The sequence below is a fragment of the Telmatherina bonti genome (assembly GCF_933228915.1).
Source record: "Telmatherina bonti genome assembly, chromosome: 22".
In the NCBI taxonomy this organism is placed as follows: domain Eukaryota; kingdom Metazoa; phylum Chordata; class Actinopteri; order Atheriniformes; family Telmatherinidae; genus Telmatherina; species Telmatherina bonti.
The window spans coordinates 29,224,565-29,241,987 of record NC_136631.1 but is presented as its reverse complement, the minus strand read 5'-3'; the positions used below and the strand labels follow the sequence as shown (position 1 = coordinate 29,241,987).

General features: G+C 44.3%; 2 protein-coding genes across 8 annotated transcripts in view; both read right to left on the bottom strand.

Annotated features, from left to right (window-relative positions):
• The window catches only part of tyro3 (TYRO3 protein tyrosine kinase), a 49,647-nt gene extending 47,134 nt beyond the window's left edge, over positions 1-2,513 (bottom strand). Inside the window, exon 1 of the mRNA XM_079262148.1 lies at positions 2,364-2,513. Within this exon, the coding sequence (XP_079118274.1) occupies positions 2,364-2,424 (61 nt within the window). The 5' untranslated portion in view covers positions 2,425-2,513. The remainder of the gene's footprint in view (positions 1-2,363) is intronic.
• A 3,335-nt stretch (positions 2,514-5,848) lies between these two features.
• On the bottom strand, positions 5,849-16,410 carry lrrc57 (leucine rich repeat containing 57). Of its 7 annotated transcripts, XM_079261775.1 has the most exons (8): positions 16,263-16,404; positions 14,853-14,924; positions 14,207-14,268; positions 13,502-13,705; positions 11,780-11,915; positions 11,438-11,706; positions 7,753-7,938; positions 5,849-7,668 (listed from the first exon to the last, which is right to left on the bottom strand). In XM_079261775.1, the coding sequence occupies exons 4-8, from the start codon at positions 13,583-13,585 to the stop codon at positions 7,627-7,629; spliced, it is 717 nt and encodes a 238-aa protein (XP_079117901.1). In that variant the 5' UTR covers positions 13,586-13,705; positions 14,207-14,268; positions 14,853-14,924; positions 16,263-16,404; the 3' UTR covers positions 5,849-7,626. The 7 variants fall into 7 exon arrangements, with proteins under 7 accessions (XP_079117901.1, XP_079117900.1, XP_079117899.1 ...); XM_079261774.1 differs by lacking the exon at positions 14,207-14,268; XM_079261773.1 differs by lacking the exon at positions 14,207-14,268 and having other exon boundaries at positions 13,502-13,702.
• Between the last annotated feature and the right edge of the window lie 1,013 nt (positions 16,411-17,423).

Below are 17,423 nucleotides of genomic sequence, written 5' to 3'. Positions count from 1 at the left end.
TCAATCAAATGCAGAAACATTAAAGTGTTAAAAAAAAACAAAAAACACTTAATTGTGGAACCTTTGTCAGAGCACAATTTCCTGGTACACCAATTACACTGATGCACACACTACTTCTGCTACATTAGTGCCATATATGGCAATCTTTCAGACCCTTTAATGAGTTTATTTCACAAAAAAAGGAGCTTTAACATCCATCAATCCACCCATCCATCTTCTGCCGCTTATCTGGGTTCTGGTCACGGGGGCAGCAGCCTAAACAGGGAAGCCCAGACTTCCCTCTCCCCAGCCACATTTGCCAACTCTGCGGGGGGATCCCGAGGCGCTCCCAGGCCAGCCGAGAGATATAATCCCTCCAGCGTGTCCTGGGTCTTCCCCGGGGTCTCCTCCCAGAGGGACGTGCCTGGAACACCTCACCAGGGAGGTCCAGGAGGCATCCTGACCAGATGCCCGAGCCACCTCAACTGGTTCCTCTCGATGCGGAGGAGCAGCGGGTCTACTCTGAGCCCCTCCTGGATGAACGAGCTTCTCAACCTATCTCTAAGGGAGAGCCCGGCCACCCTGCGGAGGAAACTCATTTCACCCGCCTGTATACGAGATCTCGTTCTTTCAGTCACGACCCACAGCTCATGACCATAGGTGAGGGTAGGAACGTAGATCGACTGGTAAATCGAGAGCTTTGCCCAACTGGACAAAGTGATCAAGGACCAGCGCAGAGTCCGCATTACGAGATATTTAAACTCCTCCACTTGAGACCTGACTCTCTACCCGCAGAGGGCAATCCACCCTATTCCGAGCTTCAACATGTGTAGCATCTTTTTCTGTTGGTATCAGGGACTCTTGGTGAGTAACAATAAAAGAAAATGTATTTTTTTCTTCTCCGTTAGCATCAGCTTTGAATCCCCCATCCTAAAGACCCCAAAGTAGCTCGGTCCTCATGCAGCTCCACGCTCCAGTCAGAGCAGGAGGTGATCACCTCTGCTGCATGGTCAGACTGAAGTAGTCGCTGGTTAATTTATTCTGGTTTACTGTCGGATATTAAGGTTTATTAATGAAAGAATGAATGAAAACATTTAAGTTAAAATTACTGTAACATGTTATAGACTCTTAATTACAGAATAACTGGAGCTGCAGCTCGTAAAGTATTGGAAATTATAACGTTGGGTCTGTTCAGTTTTTCCTATTTCATTTTCACTGTTTCAAAATTAAATTAATTTATAAAGACATTAACAGAGCTTGAGTTTACAATATTATAATCAATTAAAATCAGTTTAAATGAAAAAAGTTGCTTGTATTTTTGTATACATACATACAAACATGTATGGACTTGACTAGGAGGGTTTAACTGAAACACAATAACAATGCAGTTGTTTTCCTCCGCTGAGAACACCATCTTTGTGGACCTGTTTAGTCATCAGTCCAACAAAGTCTGTCGATCTACTGTCAGAAAGAAGATGAAGCTAAAGCACAAATTAATCTCTTTACAAAAAGTCATTTGGGAATTATAAGACTCCTTGATCATTCTGCTGCTAATCTGTTTTAAACCCAAGTGATTTTTCACTGATTTCACCACTCTTAAATACTGACTTATTGGTTATATCGATTTCACAGTTGTTACACACTTAAATCACTGCTGCTAAACACTGACGTCATCACTATTAGACTCATTTATTCACTATTAGACTAATTTATTCACTATTAAACTGCATTGGGTCATTATTAGACTCATTTATTCACTATTAAACTGCATTGGGTCATTATTAGACTCATTTATTCACTATTAAACTGCATTGGGTCATTATTAGACTCATTTATTCACTATTAAACTGCATTGGATCCCTATTAGACTGATTTATTCACTATTAAACTGCATTGGATCCCTATTAGACTGATTTATTCACTATTAAACTGCACTGGATCACCATTAGACTAATTTATTCACTATTTGACCGTTTAAATGGTTAAACACGGATTTCACTGCCGCGTAAGACTTATTTAAATGTTAACACTGAATTCAGCATTGTTAAAAACTGATTTTACCACTCTTAAATTCAAACTTAATACTTGCACTAATTTCATTGTTGTATGACATGGATTTCACACTAATTAAATGTCGTTTAACTGTTAATTTAACAGATTTAACAAGTTTAATGCTTAGCCCACTTGACTTACTGCTGTTAAACACTCATTTCATGGATATTTCGCATTTATTTCCCGGCTGTTTTAACAATGATTTAAACACAGCTTATTTCCCCATTGCACTGAGTTCCTGAACGGTTTAGTTGAGAATCGGACCCACGCAGATTTCCGTGGGTAAAGTTTGGTTAGCCCCTCCAGCTCATTGCTGTGACAGAAACACTCACCGCTCCCACGGCCCCACGGCAAACTCTGCAGGAAAAACACGACGATCAACAGATGCTTCATGTTCCGTGAGTGGACCTGCAGAACCGGGTCACAACAGTCACTTCGCTTCCGTCCGCCGCTCCATAAACTAGGTCTCAGTTTGCTTTCAGAGCAACCAGCCGGACTCCAGTGGATCAGGGAGGGAATCACTGCGTGCGCGTGCGTGAGTGAGCGAGAGTGACTGGTTGTAGGTTAGGAATAAGGTGGAAAGTAGTGGCAGAGTTCCCCCTGCTGTTAGTCAGAGGACTCACATGACTAAGTTCAGATGAAGCTGGAGAAGCCTATTTGTTTATTTGTTTATTTGGGAAGGACAGTACAAGAAGTAGTGAGTGGCAGCACCTGTATAACGGCGGTACGATCAGAATAAAATAAATGATCTGGTGGAGGACACTATTGCCAAGGAGGATTACAGCAAGCCAGTTTGTTTTAAAATAATTGATTTTAAAACAAATAAAAGTTGTTTTTTTTTGGTTTTTTTTTAAATGCCCAGTAAAAATAAACTTTAAAAGTTCTGGAAAAATTAAACTGGCTAAAACCGGTAAAAAAATAAAACAAATGGTGTCGTCCAGACCCGGAGTAGGGAGAGTCTTGCAGGCTGTTGGCTAGGCCACCATTAAAACCAGGGATCCCGCATGACGGTACCCACCAGGCTACCTGAAAGGACGAAACATACGCCAGCACACGGAGGGTACTCTGCGTGGGAGCCTTTAAGCTGTTTAGACAGGGTGGGGCTACGATACCCCCACGGCAGGCAGACTTCTCCTCTGCCTTTGCGTGTATTCCACGTCGCCACACACTCACTCGTCCGACCCCTCCGGCTGGTCCAGATCCTGATGCTGACACACTGGGAAACACGGCTGGCGGAGCCCCTGACCTGCCGCTACGTGTCGGCTGCCTCGAAACCTCCTTCTCCCAGTGTGTCTGCTTCTTCCAAACGAGGTGATCCCTTCGGCTCCATGACTCTTTCCCTTTTTATACCAGCAGGTGAACTGCAGCAAGTGTGCTGATTCAATCATGAGTCAGTGATTATAGCAACAAGGGGGGGTTAAGTTTACATGCATAAAAACACAGCAAATAAAAACACACAAATAAAAATGCAATAAAAGCAGAACCAACTTAAAACCCTTGTGCCAGATCATACCTGGGATAGAGTAGAGGTGATAAAAAGGAGTCAGTGTGTGGGAGGTGTTCTGGGGAACTTGGGAGACTGCTATCGGCTGATAACCCAGCCTAGTGCTCAGTGGGCCTGGTGGGAGGGAGCCGACCGCAGCTGCAGGGCTGCCGGCGGCGAAGACAGTCAGTGGGACTGTAGGGAGAGTTCGCCATCCAGGCAGGAGTTGTGGGGATAGGAGGCGTTAGGGGGACACATCGGAGCAGCTCTTCCACTCCCCAGCCAGAGGAAAGGTACTCCTGCCGTCAGTGGAGGCCACCAGCGCCAAAACTCAGACCCCGTGGGAGGGTCTCGACCCAGGGGAAAGCTAAGTAGTTTTGTTTTTAATTCTATACATTGTATGAATGTGCTGTGTGAGTGTAGGAAAGTTTTAATGGCGATGCTTGCACCCAGTATTGGACCGTGTAGGAGTTGTTAAATTAGGAGTTGGATGCTGCTGCTGCTTGCCCTACGGTGAGACCAGGGAGTGGGGGGTCCTAAGAGTTCCCTCCGTATTGGTGAGTTTGCTGTGTTGATGTAAAAGTGGGGACCTTCTGTTGTAGTGCTGTTTTGTGGAGTGGGTGGGTTTGAGGCGTTGCCTTGTGGCTCCTTCCATCGTGGCCGTGCACTAAAGGGAGCAAGTGACTGGCTCAAATACGAACTGCTATCTGACTATCGAATCCCATACAGGTCTGAGACCAGCTGCCTTATGAACTGTACAAAATAAAGGTTGTGCTCTTATTAGCCTTTTTGCCTCCTCATTCATTCCCCCAGGGCTTCTGACTAAGTGCAGGAATATTACATTACATTGCCACCCAGGTGGCTGATGCCATGTCCATAGGGCTACTTTACGGCCCCGTCCCTGGTTAGGCTGTTCAAGGTGTTAGTGCAGTAAAAACACAAGGTTGATGAAAAAATAATCATAAAATAGTATACATATAAGAAAAAGAAAAAAACAACAACATGACATATCTGGCCGTTTCACATCCTGAGACCATACAAAGTTCAGTGCTCACACTTTAACCAGAACTTCAGCTTTAATGTAAATCGTCTCAGGTGTGATCGAGACTTCAGCTCCAGAGGTAAAGAGTTCCACTGTTGTGTCCCTTTCACTGAGAATGCAGACTGACCCGGACTGACCCAGACTGACCCGGGACAGTCCTGCACCTCTTCACTCTGCAGTTACCACCGACTCCAGCTCTGGTTCTCACCCCTTCCTTGGTGTACCTGTGCACTAACTGGCACATTGCAGTGGCTGCAAGACCATCAAGACACTTGAATATATTTTTCACAAAAGAAAAAGTAATAAAATGATCAAATGTCAACATTTTATATTTTTGAATAATAGTGCAGTGATGCCACTTTATTGGTTTTTGATCAAAACTTTTAGTGTTTGCTTTGAGAGGCTTTGGGACTGATTTTGTGGCCTGAGCCCTAACAATCACACAGTACGACGTGTGATGAAACCATAGCATGTAAATACGTGCAGCTCCAGTCCATAGGCGGGGTCTAATCATACGGAAACTATTTAAATTTGTCTTGATGCTTTTAGACATTTTCCTGACAAGGACATGAAATTTCAATTTAGAATCTAAGAAAACTCCCAGATATTTATATTCATCAATCAATCAATCAATTTTGTGTTTGTCAATATTCATTGATTGATTGATGGTGAAGAAACAAGTCTGTAAGCAGAGCGAGGAGCAGGAGGAGGAGCAGGAGGAGGGGGAAGAGGAGCAGAAGAGGAGGAGGTTATCTTATGGAACATCATTTTATCTGTCTGACCTGAAGGATTCCTTGCCTGCATAGCTGAGCTGTATCATCATGTGTCAATCAATCAGTTTTAATCATCAATACTTTTCTAAATAGTAAAGACAGAGGTCCTCCTCTCAGTGGCTCAGGAGGGGTTGAAATACTTCTGGATTAATGTTTATATATTTATAAGAAGTGAACTATAATCCCTTCGTTGCTCAGGTGAATGAAAGTCTGGACAGGTCGCTCTGTCTCTTTAAGAGACATAATCAAAATGATTAAAATGAATTTCCTTTGAACACGATACAGTTAATCCATTTACTAAAAACACAGTTAGGCTTTGATATAAAACATAAACCGTTTACTCCCCTCTCTATTGAAACCTGGCAAATCTGGTCACATCTGAAGTTACGGGAGATTTCACACCTTTACAAAGACAAACTTATGTTGTTTGAGGGATTAAAAATTTTCAAACTCATTCTTTTAATTTCTTTCTGAGTTTTATTCATTGTGGAATGCAACCATAGCAAGCATTGTGGAGGACGTGGCTACAGGACCTTCATAGGGAAAGCACTCAGGAATTTATAAGAAGCTGGTTAACATGATGATCAAAGTTTAGCGTGAATAGATGACTCTCATGCAGAGGAATCTTGTTTGCAAACACGAACAATATCCATTAGCTGCTAATCCATTATTAGCAGCTATAAATGGAATTAATACACCTGCTCATGAGAACTTATATAAGTAGTAAAAAGCTAAACAAACTTCAGGCAAACACACCAGATGCGGAGCTATACGGAGCTGCGGGAGGCACCTGGTATTATTGTATATTCTATTGTCGTTTGGCAGATACTTTTCTCCAATGTGTCTTACTTGTCAGAAGTGATTAATTAACTATAACGGAACCGAACAACTTGACTTCAAACCAACAAGAAGTTTGGAAAAAGTTATAAAACATAATGTGACCAAAGATCTGTAGTCTCGACCTTATTTAAAAAACGTGAACACTCAGAACGCCGATGAGATGATTCTGTCATCCCCAACCAGTTGGTCGTCTGACATGAAGACATCCTGCTCTCACAGCTGCTGCATCTTTTCTCCTCTTCACATTTTCTCTGGAAACCCTGGAGATGGTTGTGGGTAAAAATCTCAGACCAACGACCATGGAACATTCAAAGTCACATGATCCTTTCTTCCTCATTCTGGTGCCCAGTTTCAACTTCGTCAAGTTGCCTTGATCATGTCTTCCTGACAAATGAATGAATCTTCTGCAGGAGCTCAACCCTCCAGAACCAGGAGGAGTTTTGGTTGCAAACTTTCAAACCAAAGTAGCCAGACAACAGAGACACGTCTGAAACACTGAAGGAGGAAAACAGTACAGGTTGTTGTTAAATGGAGGTTTGAAATTGTAAAAAGCAGTGCTGGACCCAGAGCTCACACACAAAATGATGTTTGCAAAAGATTTTGACATTTCAAAACTCAAGTTTAAATTAATCAGAAAAGTAAGGTTTATATTAACCTGGTTAATAGTTATATGGTAAGCAGTAGGTGGAATTTACTCACATTCACCTGATCTCTCACACACACACACACACACACACACACACACACAGACAGACAGAGTTGTGGTCTGGTTGACACATCAGGAATCCGCCAGGCGGTCCGTAGAGCCACTTGATCCACTTCCACCCGAGGTACACTGCGCTCCAGTTGCAACTGGCCGTCCATCGGAGCCCAGCAGGTATCTGCTCACCTGCCGCTCGGTTCCAGAGAACGGGACGGATTCACAGAAAGACAAACATAAACATCTGAGGTTAAATCTTCAGTTCAGCAACTAACTTTATTTTTCTCAGCTTGGTTTCCAACAGCAACAGCTTGTGAGCAGGTCTGAATGGTTGCAGCTGCTAAATGTTGGGTCGGTTCTGAGTCCCCCGACGGGGACCAGGACCTTGCTTTGATCTGGATCTGAGGATCTGATTCCTGCCTCCTTGTTCTGGTCTTGCCTGAAAAAGTTCTGGACCGGACTTCAACTCGATCCGCTGGGCTGGAGCTGCTGTCGGTAAATGTTCCTGTCCATCACCACATGAACAATAAAGGTTTGAATCGTCTGGTTAAACATTGGAGACTTCTGAAGAAACACTTCTACTTCTTCTGTGATGCTGATCTGGTTCTGGCTGAGTCTCTACTGGGACCAGAAGTCCGGGTTTAGTAGCAGAAGCAGTTGTGGGAGGGAAACTTGGGGGTGGGGGGTGGGGGTGGGGGGGGGGTGCTGATTCTGCGCCACAGATCCAGACTCATCAACATCTTCATCATCTGGGCTTTCAGGAAAACTTCTTCTTGGTCGCGGTGAAACGTTCCATGTACTGAAGGAAAACAGAGACCATTACAGACCCGCTGAGACCTACAGAGACCAGAACCCGCTGTAGAACTGAAGGACTGGGACTCACCTGGTCGTACCCCTCCAGGTCCCTGAGCTTCTTCACTTCAAACAGGTTTCCCTCCACAGAGAACAGAGACACCTGGGACCCGGTCAGGATTGACGGCGGGATGGAGGACAGCTCCAGGCAGTTCTCCTCCAGACGGAGAACCTTCAAACGGGGACAGCGAGAGACCTCCGCCGACAGCATCGAGATCTGCACAGGAAGACACAAGCCGGGTTACTATGGCAACATCATGTCCAGGTTGAGCTTGTGGCGGGACATCTGATCATCGATCGTCGGCTGCATCTCAATTCAGGGTCTGCACACTTCCAAGTACGGATTTGTCGGCTGCGTCATAGTGGCGCGCCCAGTGCTGTCCCAATTCAAAGGCTCCTTCCAGTCCACCCTCCCAGTCCGGGACTGGATTCAAAGGCTCCTTCCAGTCCACCCTCCCAGTCCAGGACTGGATTCAAAGGCTCCTTCCAGTCCACCCTCCCAGTCCAGGACTGGATTCAAAGGCTCCTTCCAGTCCACCCTCCCAGTCCGGGACTGGACTTGAAGTTTGGCTCCAGCTTAGCTTAAAACGAAGGCTACAAGCGATACATCCTAAGCGTCCACTCTTATCCCAGAACTCATTGCGCTCCTGATAGAAAAGAATGAGCAGCAGAGCGCCGGTGGAGGTACCACACCAGCCAGACCGTTTATTTATTTATATTTATGTATAAACACACATATTTGTCACAGCAGACAAGCTGGGAGGACAGCAGCATTGTGTCCAATAACCACAAAGAAATTTCATTCCAGTCGTCCTCAGATGTCTTCGCCCCCTTTCATTAAAGAAAAGGCTGAATTTATTGCAGTCACAAAAAGGAAAAATAACTAAAAATGTGGTAAACTATAATCCAGTGATACATTTCATTTAATTGAGTTCAAGAAAAAAACAAAACAAATGTGTCCAGGACCAATTAGAGCATTTTTCTGATGAACAGTGGGACAAAATACCTGTCAACAGGTGCAGAAGTCTGACTGGGGGGGACAGAAAACACCTGACTGGACTGGAAACATCAAAGGATTGTTCAACTAAATATTTGACCTATGTAACATATTATTTTATCATATTTGTTTGCTTTTTAAAAAAATCTTTCTATTGAACCACAATTAGAAAATAATGTCACAATTTTCATAAAACTTTTATTTATTATTGCTTTAGTCAGTTCCAGCTTATTTCCCAGGCAGCAGTTTTTCTCCTTCTTTAATGAGAGGGTATGAATACATATGAGGACGACTGTATATGTGTCTAACAAGGATTATTTTCCACTGAAGTTAACGTCAGCTTGACAGGATGAGCTGTCAGCCAGAGGAGAGCTCGTCTAAACCGCCTCATGTTGCTCATTTACACACAGAGGAAATAAAACTAAATAAAATTAAATTTGTTGGCTCCATTTTCTGTCATTTTAAAAATATGTTTGTGTTTTTTTCTGGAAGAATGGGACCAGTAATTAGATAAACTTGGCAAATGTAGTTGCTAGGCAACAGAGGACTGGAACTCTACGGGTAATTCTCGTCCACTAGAGAGGCCGTGTCATTTTACTGACTGTAAGCTCACTTTGCAATGTGCAGACTCTGAATTGAGACACAGCTATGGTCTCTACAGGAGCCAGTTTTACAGGACCCACATGCAGTGATGAGGATGCAGATGGTTCAATCAGCTGTGGTGAACCACAGGATTCAGATCTTGGGCTGCTGTTCTACATATGAACCTCCCAGCAGCTTGTCCAGATCCAGAACGGAATTGAGCATTATGCTGATAAAACAGATAAAACCAGCAGTTTTACCTTAAACGGATCAACCTAACAAAGGATCAGAGACTCATTCTCTTCTGAGGTTTCTAGTCTTGTCAATCTTTCAAATAAAATCTGCCAAACTTCTGAAATGTGCTGCGACTCGTCTGCTGCGTCTAACCTGCTGCGTCTAACCTGCTGCGTCTAACCTGCTGCGTCTAACCTGCTGCGACCCGTCTGCTGCGTCTAACCTGCTGCGTCTAACCTGCTGCGACCCGTCTGCTGCGTCTAACCTGCTGCGACCCGTCTGCTGCGTCCCGTCTGCTGCGTCTAACCTGCTGCGACCCGTCTGCTGCGTCTAACCTGCTGCGTCTAACCTGCTGCGTCTAACCTGCTGCGTCTAACCTGCTGCGACCCGTCTGCTGCGTCTAACCTGCTGCGACCCGTCTGCTGCGTCTAACCTGCTGCGTCTAACCTGCTGCGTCTAACCTGCTGCGACTCGTCTGCTGCGACCCGTCTGCTGCGTCTAACCTGCTGCGTCTAACCTGCTGCGTCTAACCTGCTGCGACTCGTCTGCTGCGACCCGTCTGCTGCGTCTAACCTGCTGCGACCCGTCTGCTGCGTCTAACCTGCTGCGACTCGTCTGCTGCGTCTAACCTGCTGCGACCCGTCTGCTGCGTCTAACCTGCTGCGACCCGTCTGCTGCGTCTAACCTGCTGCGACCCGTCTGCTGCGACTCGTCTGCTGCGACCCGTCTGCTGCGTCTAACCTGCTGCGTCTAACCTGCTGCGACCCGTCTGCTGCGTCTAACCTGCTGCGACTCGTCTGCTGCGACCCATCTGCTGCGTTAACCTACTTTACTAACAATATTTGAGTGTTTACAAGCAAGGCAAAACTATTTTCCCAATCGATGCAGAACAGGGCATTGGGGCTGCAAATGGCCCAGTCCAGTTTACCAAGGAGTCCACCTGTTCTTTGACTGGTTCTTTACAACAGTCAATCCTCATTGCACAATGACTGACTGGGACAGGAACACTCATAAAGAACATAGTTCAAAAGACAACCTGTAGGAGATAAGCTAGTGTTGTGGGCAACAATAATGCAGGTTTTAGATGTTTTCGCGTTTATGCAGAACATGAAAAAAAATTGTTGGATCCATCTGATTTACATCTCATGTGTTGGAGCAACAAACATCTAAATCTCACTGGACAGTGGCTTTTGAGGACCAGAGGTGTCCATTTAGGCCGTTAGGGCATCTGAGATTGTGGTCAGACAAAAATCTTCCTGAACTCACAGGTATGAAGAGGAACAACAAGCCAGTGTCCATGCCATCTTCTGCCTTTGGGACTGTGCCTCAAGACACATGTAGAAGAAAAGCAAGGTGTCAAAACCACCAGCTGACATGGGTGCCATGAACTTGATTGGAAGCTAAGTTTCTACAAAAAAGCTTCTCGCATTCGGAAATGGACAGTGTGACCAGTTGTGACACTTTGACCTGGCCAAAAAAAGAAATCACTAAAGTCCCCGAAATTCACGTTGCTCCTCCATGAACAGTTAATAATTTGTCCTCAGGTAGAAATCCTGAGTGACAGTAAAGATAACTGAACATTACAGTTTTTCCACATGCATGGACTTCTGATGTCCGCTGTAGTAGACACACAGTACATCCAATATAAAACCTTTTTCTTTTCTCCAAAGAAATGTTTTTATTATTTCCTGTACCTTCCAAACATCTGGGGAATTTATAAAAAGATGTCATTGGACATTATTTTGCTGGTAGTCGGGAGGCTACCAGCTAACTTGACCTCCTGACTTTGCATTCGTTTGAGACTAAGTGAAACTGCTCAGTGAGACTTGGCGAGCTGCTACTGAGGTAGAGGACTTCTGTAACCTGGTGGACTAAGACTACATAGAGACTGAGGCAGTGAGACCTGGTTCTGGTTCAGGTTGATCTCGATGGCCTGCAGCTCGGACACCTCGGCAGGGACGTTCTGAATCCTGTTCCGGGACAGATCCAGTAGATCCAGTTGCCTCAGGGTTCCCAGGCCCAGAGGGAACTCTGAGATCTGGTTCCCTGACAGACTGAGGGTCCGCAAAGCTTTGAGCTGGCCCAGAGTGGGAGGCAGCTGCTGGATCTGGTTTCCATTCAGGCTCAAGGTCTCCAGCTTCTTCAGCTTCCCAATCTCAGAGGGAAGTCCAACTGCAGACAGAATTTCAGAAGATGAGAGGAGCTGTGAAGAGTAATGCAGTGATGGGGACAGAGCATCACTCACTGAGACGGTTGGAGTTCAGCGTCAGACTCTTCAGCAGCAGGAAGTTTCCGATGGCGGCAGGAAGAACTGAGATCTTGTTCCCTGACAGGTCCACTGTCCTGAGGTTGGCTGTGAGCCGTTGAAGGTCCTCAGGAAACTGAAACCAAAACAAAGACCAGATGTCATCAAAAGAGCACATCTTCCTAACAGCGAGGCAGATGGGGGGGCAGCAGGGCAGGAGGATGGACAGGCAGGAGGACGGCGAGGAGGATGGACAGGCAGGAGGACGGCGAGGAGGATGGACAGGCAGGAGGACGGCGAGGAAGATGGACAGGGGGAGGACGGCGAGGAGGATGGACAGGGGGAGGACGGCGAGGAGGATGGACAGGCAGGAGGACGGCGAGGAGGATGGACAGGGGGAGGACGGCGAGGAGGATGGACAGGCAGGAGGACGGCGAGGAGGATGGACAGGCAGGAGGACGGCGAGGAGGATGGACAGGCAGGAGGACGGCGAGGAGGATGGACAGGCAGGAGGACGGCGAGGAGGATGGACAGGCAGGAGGACGGCGAGGAGGATGGACAGGGGGAGGACGGCGAGGAGGATGGACAGGCAGGAGGACGGCGAGGAGGATGGACAGGCAGGAGGACGGCGAGGAGGATGGGCAGGCAGGAGGACGGCGAGGAGGATGGACAGGCAGGAGGACGGCGAGGAGGATGGACAGGGGGAGGACGGCGAGGAGGATGGACAGGCAGGAGGACGGCGAGGAGGATGGACAGGCAGGAGGACGGCGAGGAGGATGGGCAGGCAGGAGGACGGCGAGGAGGATGGACAGGCAGGAGGACGGCGAGGAGGATGGACAGGGGGAGGACGGCGAGGAGGATGGACAGGCAGGAGGACGGCGAGGAGGATGGACAGGCAGGAGGACGGCGAGGAGGATGGACAGGGGGAGGACGGCGAGGAGGATGGACAGGCAGGAGGACAGCGAGGAGGATGGACAGGCAGGAGGACAGCGAGGAGGATGGACAGGGGGAGGACGGCGAGGAGGATGGACAGGGGGAGGACGGCGAGGAGGATGGACAGGCAGGAGGACGGCGAGGAGGATGGACAGGCAGGAGGACGGCGAGGAGGATGGACAGGGGGAGGACGGCGAGGAGGATGGACAGGGGGAGGACGGCGAGGAGGATGGACAGGCAGGAGGACGGCGAGGAGGATGGACAGGCAGGAGGACGGCGAGGAGGATGGACAGGCAGGAGGACGGCGAGGAGGATGGACAGGCAGGAGGACGGCGAGGAGGATGGACAGGCAGGAGGACGGCGAGGAGGATGGACAGGCAGGAGGACGGCGAGGAGGATGGACAGGGGGAGGACGGCGAGGAGGATGGACAGGCAGGAGGACGGCGAGGAGGATGGACAGGCAGGAGGACGGCGAGGAGGATGGACAGGCAGGAGGACGGCGAGGAGGATGGACAGGCAGGAGGACGGCGAGGAGGATGGACAGGCAGGAGGACGGCGAGGAGGATGGACAGGGGGAGGACATCATGGATCCTTTCTGCCTCAGTACTTCCAGCTGATACCGAACACGTTTTACAGTCAGGTTAAAAAAAAAGAAAATGTACTCCTGATTAAACATTTAGGTCTTATTTCAGAAACATTATGTGTGATCTAATTAGATCAGCTTTTTATTGATTACCCCAGGAAATACTGTCTTTATCATCTTCCACTCATCCCAACACCTCATCTCACCTCCTGCAGGCCTTTTCCTGTCAGCTGGAAAACGCCTGTCTTCTGCGAGGTTTCCAGGTGAGACTTGAGGGCGCTGTTCCCCATCTGGACCTGCAGTCACGTACCAGTCCTCTACTGGTCCACCTGATCTCCGTCTACAGCAGCACAGAGTTCATGTCCAGAGGGACGTCTTGCAGAACCCCTCCTCCACTTCTGCAGGGGCTGCTAATGAGATCAGATGGTAACAGAACAGAACGGGTTGGAACGTCCACATATTGGTTATCAGATAAGACGGCAGAGCTTGACCAGCCTCTCAGAGTATACTGGTTTAACTGGTTTCAAATACATCAAACCATAATTAGGAAGAGCGACCAAGTCCATGCGGGTGTCAGTAATCCGACAAAGCGAACGTTCATGCTTCTACACACCATGATGTACATGACAAACAGACACTATTTACTTGAAAAAACAACAAACAAGTTTCTGGTGAAGGAATATATTCATGATATTTACTCTGGTTTTTCCATATTTACTCATCTGTCTTATTGTATTACTCAACTTGTCTTTGTGAACTAAATTTGTTTCTCTTCACAGATGAGAGAAGTTGGACTGGAAATGTGGATCTCTTTAATTAAATGAATAAAAAACAAAAAAAACAAATAGAAAGGAGCTCCACTCCCTTTTATCTGACGATTGTGAAGTTTAATGTCTGTTTTCACTCCCCACCTCTCTCAGTCCTCCGTTCTACTCCCTCGCCTCCTTCTAGCCTTTGCTCTGAGACAAACCAGCTGAAGAAATGGAGAGAGTTGAGGGAGAGAGGAGCGCAGATCAACAGACATGTTTACACATTCTACAAAAGGGTTCAAGTGCCATTTAGTCGCGGTTCAGACTTCAGACTGCCTGAGCTGACCCCCTTCAGTCTGCTACAGGGAGAGAATGCTGAACCTGGATCCGTATTGCATATTTCTCAACTTGTACATATTTAAACTTATACATGGGTGTGTGATTACTAATTTCCAATGGATTTAATTCATTTTAATCGTTTCCCAAGCTCTGGAAAGACATTGGCCGTTTGATCTCTACTTGTATTGAAACACACTTTTCCCTTTGTGAAAAAAACTATCTAGATTATATAATTAATCTTATATACTTAAATGGCATATCCATAATGTCGATATACAAGTCAAATATCACGATTTTCTGTCTTTAACAATGAGACCAAACAATATATTAAATTATTAGACATTCCACTAACTTTTGATTCTGTGCTCTCTTTCATGTATTTGTGTAAACTGCTTTCCATAGGCACAACTTCATAACAACTGTGATCCCCTGGTGGTCGTGTTGCTATATTCTGTACTGTTCTATTTACCTTAAGAAAAATGTCCACACCACTTGAATACCGCAGTCCAATCACTGTAGGGCTGTCTTAGGGGACCGGTTCCTGCATAATATACATAGACTGTATAGACACAGACGCATCATAGTATCACGCTGCCTATGTGACGTCTCATCGTGCCGCCATCTTTGATGGGTCAACCATGCATACATTTATTAATTTATCAATATAGAGACACAGTTGTACAAAGTCTGAAAATAAAGTATCATATCAAAAATGTACAATTAAAAAGTTGACGATGGAACGTGAAAAAAAAAAAACAGAAAAAGAAAAAAAGGGAAATTTAATTAATAGAACCACATAAAACAAATAACGTTTATCAGATCTGCTATACATTAAGGTTAAATTGTTTCCATATTTTAATTGTTTTTGTTAATTTATTGTTTTTCTTTTCTCACATTTTCCATGTTGTTCCAAAACACATTTAGGTTAACACATTAACGTTTTCTGAAATTGTAAAATGAGGGTACATTTTAATGCCAACCATTATGTATTACACACCATTTTGAGCGTCCTCTTTTGGTTTTAGCTTCATTTCAACCACTTTCAGCAGCCCGTTTGCTCATTGCATTTCAACTATTTATTTTCTCTACATTTACACACCAGTTTATGCTTTAAACTCTGGTATTTCCTATAGCTTTACAAATATTTCCACTTATGTTTCAAAAGCAGATTTCAAACATCTTCAACTACCTTAGGCTCATTTCAGCTCATCTTTCAGCCATTTTAACCATGTTTAAATATCTTTTTGCTTTAAACACTTCTTTTAAGCCTTTTGATTATTTCAGCTTTCTTTGGCATTACAGTTTACGCATTTTCGCATGACAGTATTCAGAAGGTTGTTCTGTGAACACAGCTAATTTTCTAGTATGTCTGTGGGTTACTGTATTCTGGCTACAAGCTGGTATTACAATTCTCACCAACCAAGGTATAATCACTGAGACATTTTATAGCTGATGGTAATTTAATAACTTAGTTATTTCATTTTATTTCCATATAATCAATAAAGAGTAAAGAAAAGTAGACAGACTGGATGAAAATATAAGTTAAATAGTTTTTTTAAAAGAAGAAGTCATTCTGACAAAGATTTGTAAACAAGTCCACTGTCATCAGTCTGGGTGGGACCCAGATCGCTGGTCTTTATCCGAACTCAGTCAAACTTCAACAGAAAACACGTTTTCATCTCAGATTAAAGTAATAAAACAGTAGTGAACATGGAGCCTCGTAATGTCACATCACCGTGCAGAACATGATCAGCTCAGCCCTGTTTACATCAACATCATAAGAAGCTTCTTCTGATTTCTGAAGCGGCTTTAGACCGTATAGTTAGCCTGCTAACGGCTACATAGCCTCACCACACCGGGTTTGTTTAGCTTTACTTACGTCGAGGACACCTGTGAAGCTCTGGTCTGGATCTCTAAAATTAGCTGTGAAGAAGAATCAAATAAAACCTGACAATGGTAACCTGAAAGCAGCTGTTTTGAGAATCGCTGTCACACTGGGCGAGCCGCACTTCCTCTGACGTTGTTTTCTCAAACTCTCGCGAGACTTGGGCGCTGTTCTGCCAGTAACAGGATGACTGGTAGGGTTAGGGTTATTAGCATAGACATCATATATACGTAGACGCCTCATTGAGCGCTGGAGAGTGAAGCAGCGTCGCCGCCATATTGGATGGGTCTCGCTGTCGAGTTTTGCTGCAGCGTCAACGTAGTTTCCCCACAAAACTCTTTTGTGGAACAACCCGTATATATTACAAACTAAAAAAAACACTTTTCTACATAATTGGTTGATAAATAATATTAACACAGTGAATAATATCTTAAATGCAAGTGAATTATTAGAATTATGATGATATTATTAGAATTATTCCTGCACAGCAAGAACCCAGTAGGGGAAACACAGGATTAAAAAGTAGTAGAAAAAAAGCGTAGATTAGGATTTAATGTACTGCACAAAGGACAATCATGAGACAAAAAGTGGGGAGAAGACATTACATTTGATAAAGAATGAATGAAGAATAAAATAAACCTAAATTAACACTAATACACATATAAATACACACACACACAAATTATTTATATATATATATATATATATATATATATATATATATATATATATATATATATATATATATATATATATATATATATATATATATGTTATGTATATATATATATATGTTATGTATATATATATATATATATATGTTATGTATATATATATGTATATATATATATACATATATATATATATATATATGTTATATATACATATATATATATATATATATATATTATATATATATATATAACATATAACATATATATATATATAACATATATATATATATATATAATATATATATATATATATATATATATATATATATAACATATATATATATAACATATATATATATATATATATATATATATATGTATATATATATATACATATATATATACATAACATATATATATATATATACATAACATATATATATATATATACATAACATATATATATATATACATAACATAT

Excerpts from the sequence above, each read along its gene's own strand:
- lrrc57 (XM_079261778.1), bottom strand. The coding sequence starts at position 13,585 with ATGGGGAACAGCGCCCTCAAGTCTCACCTGGAAACCTCGCAGAAGACA. Across the intron at positions 11,916-13,501 it reads CAGGAAAAGGCCTGCAGGAG|TTTCCTGAGGACCTTCAACG; the intron begins GTGAGATGAGGT and ends TTTTGGTTTCAG. Across the intron at positions 7,669-7,752 it reads ACCTGGAGGGGTACGACCAG|TACATGGAACGTTTCACCGC; the intron begins GTGAGTCCCAGT and ends GTTTTCCTTCAG.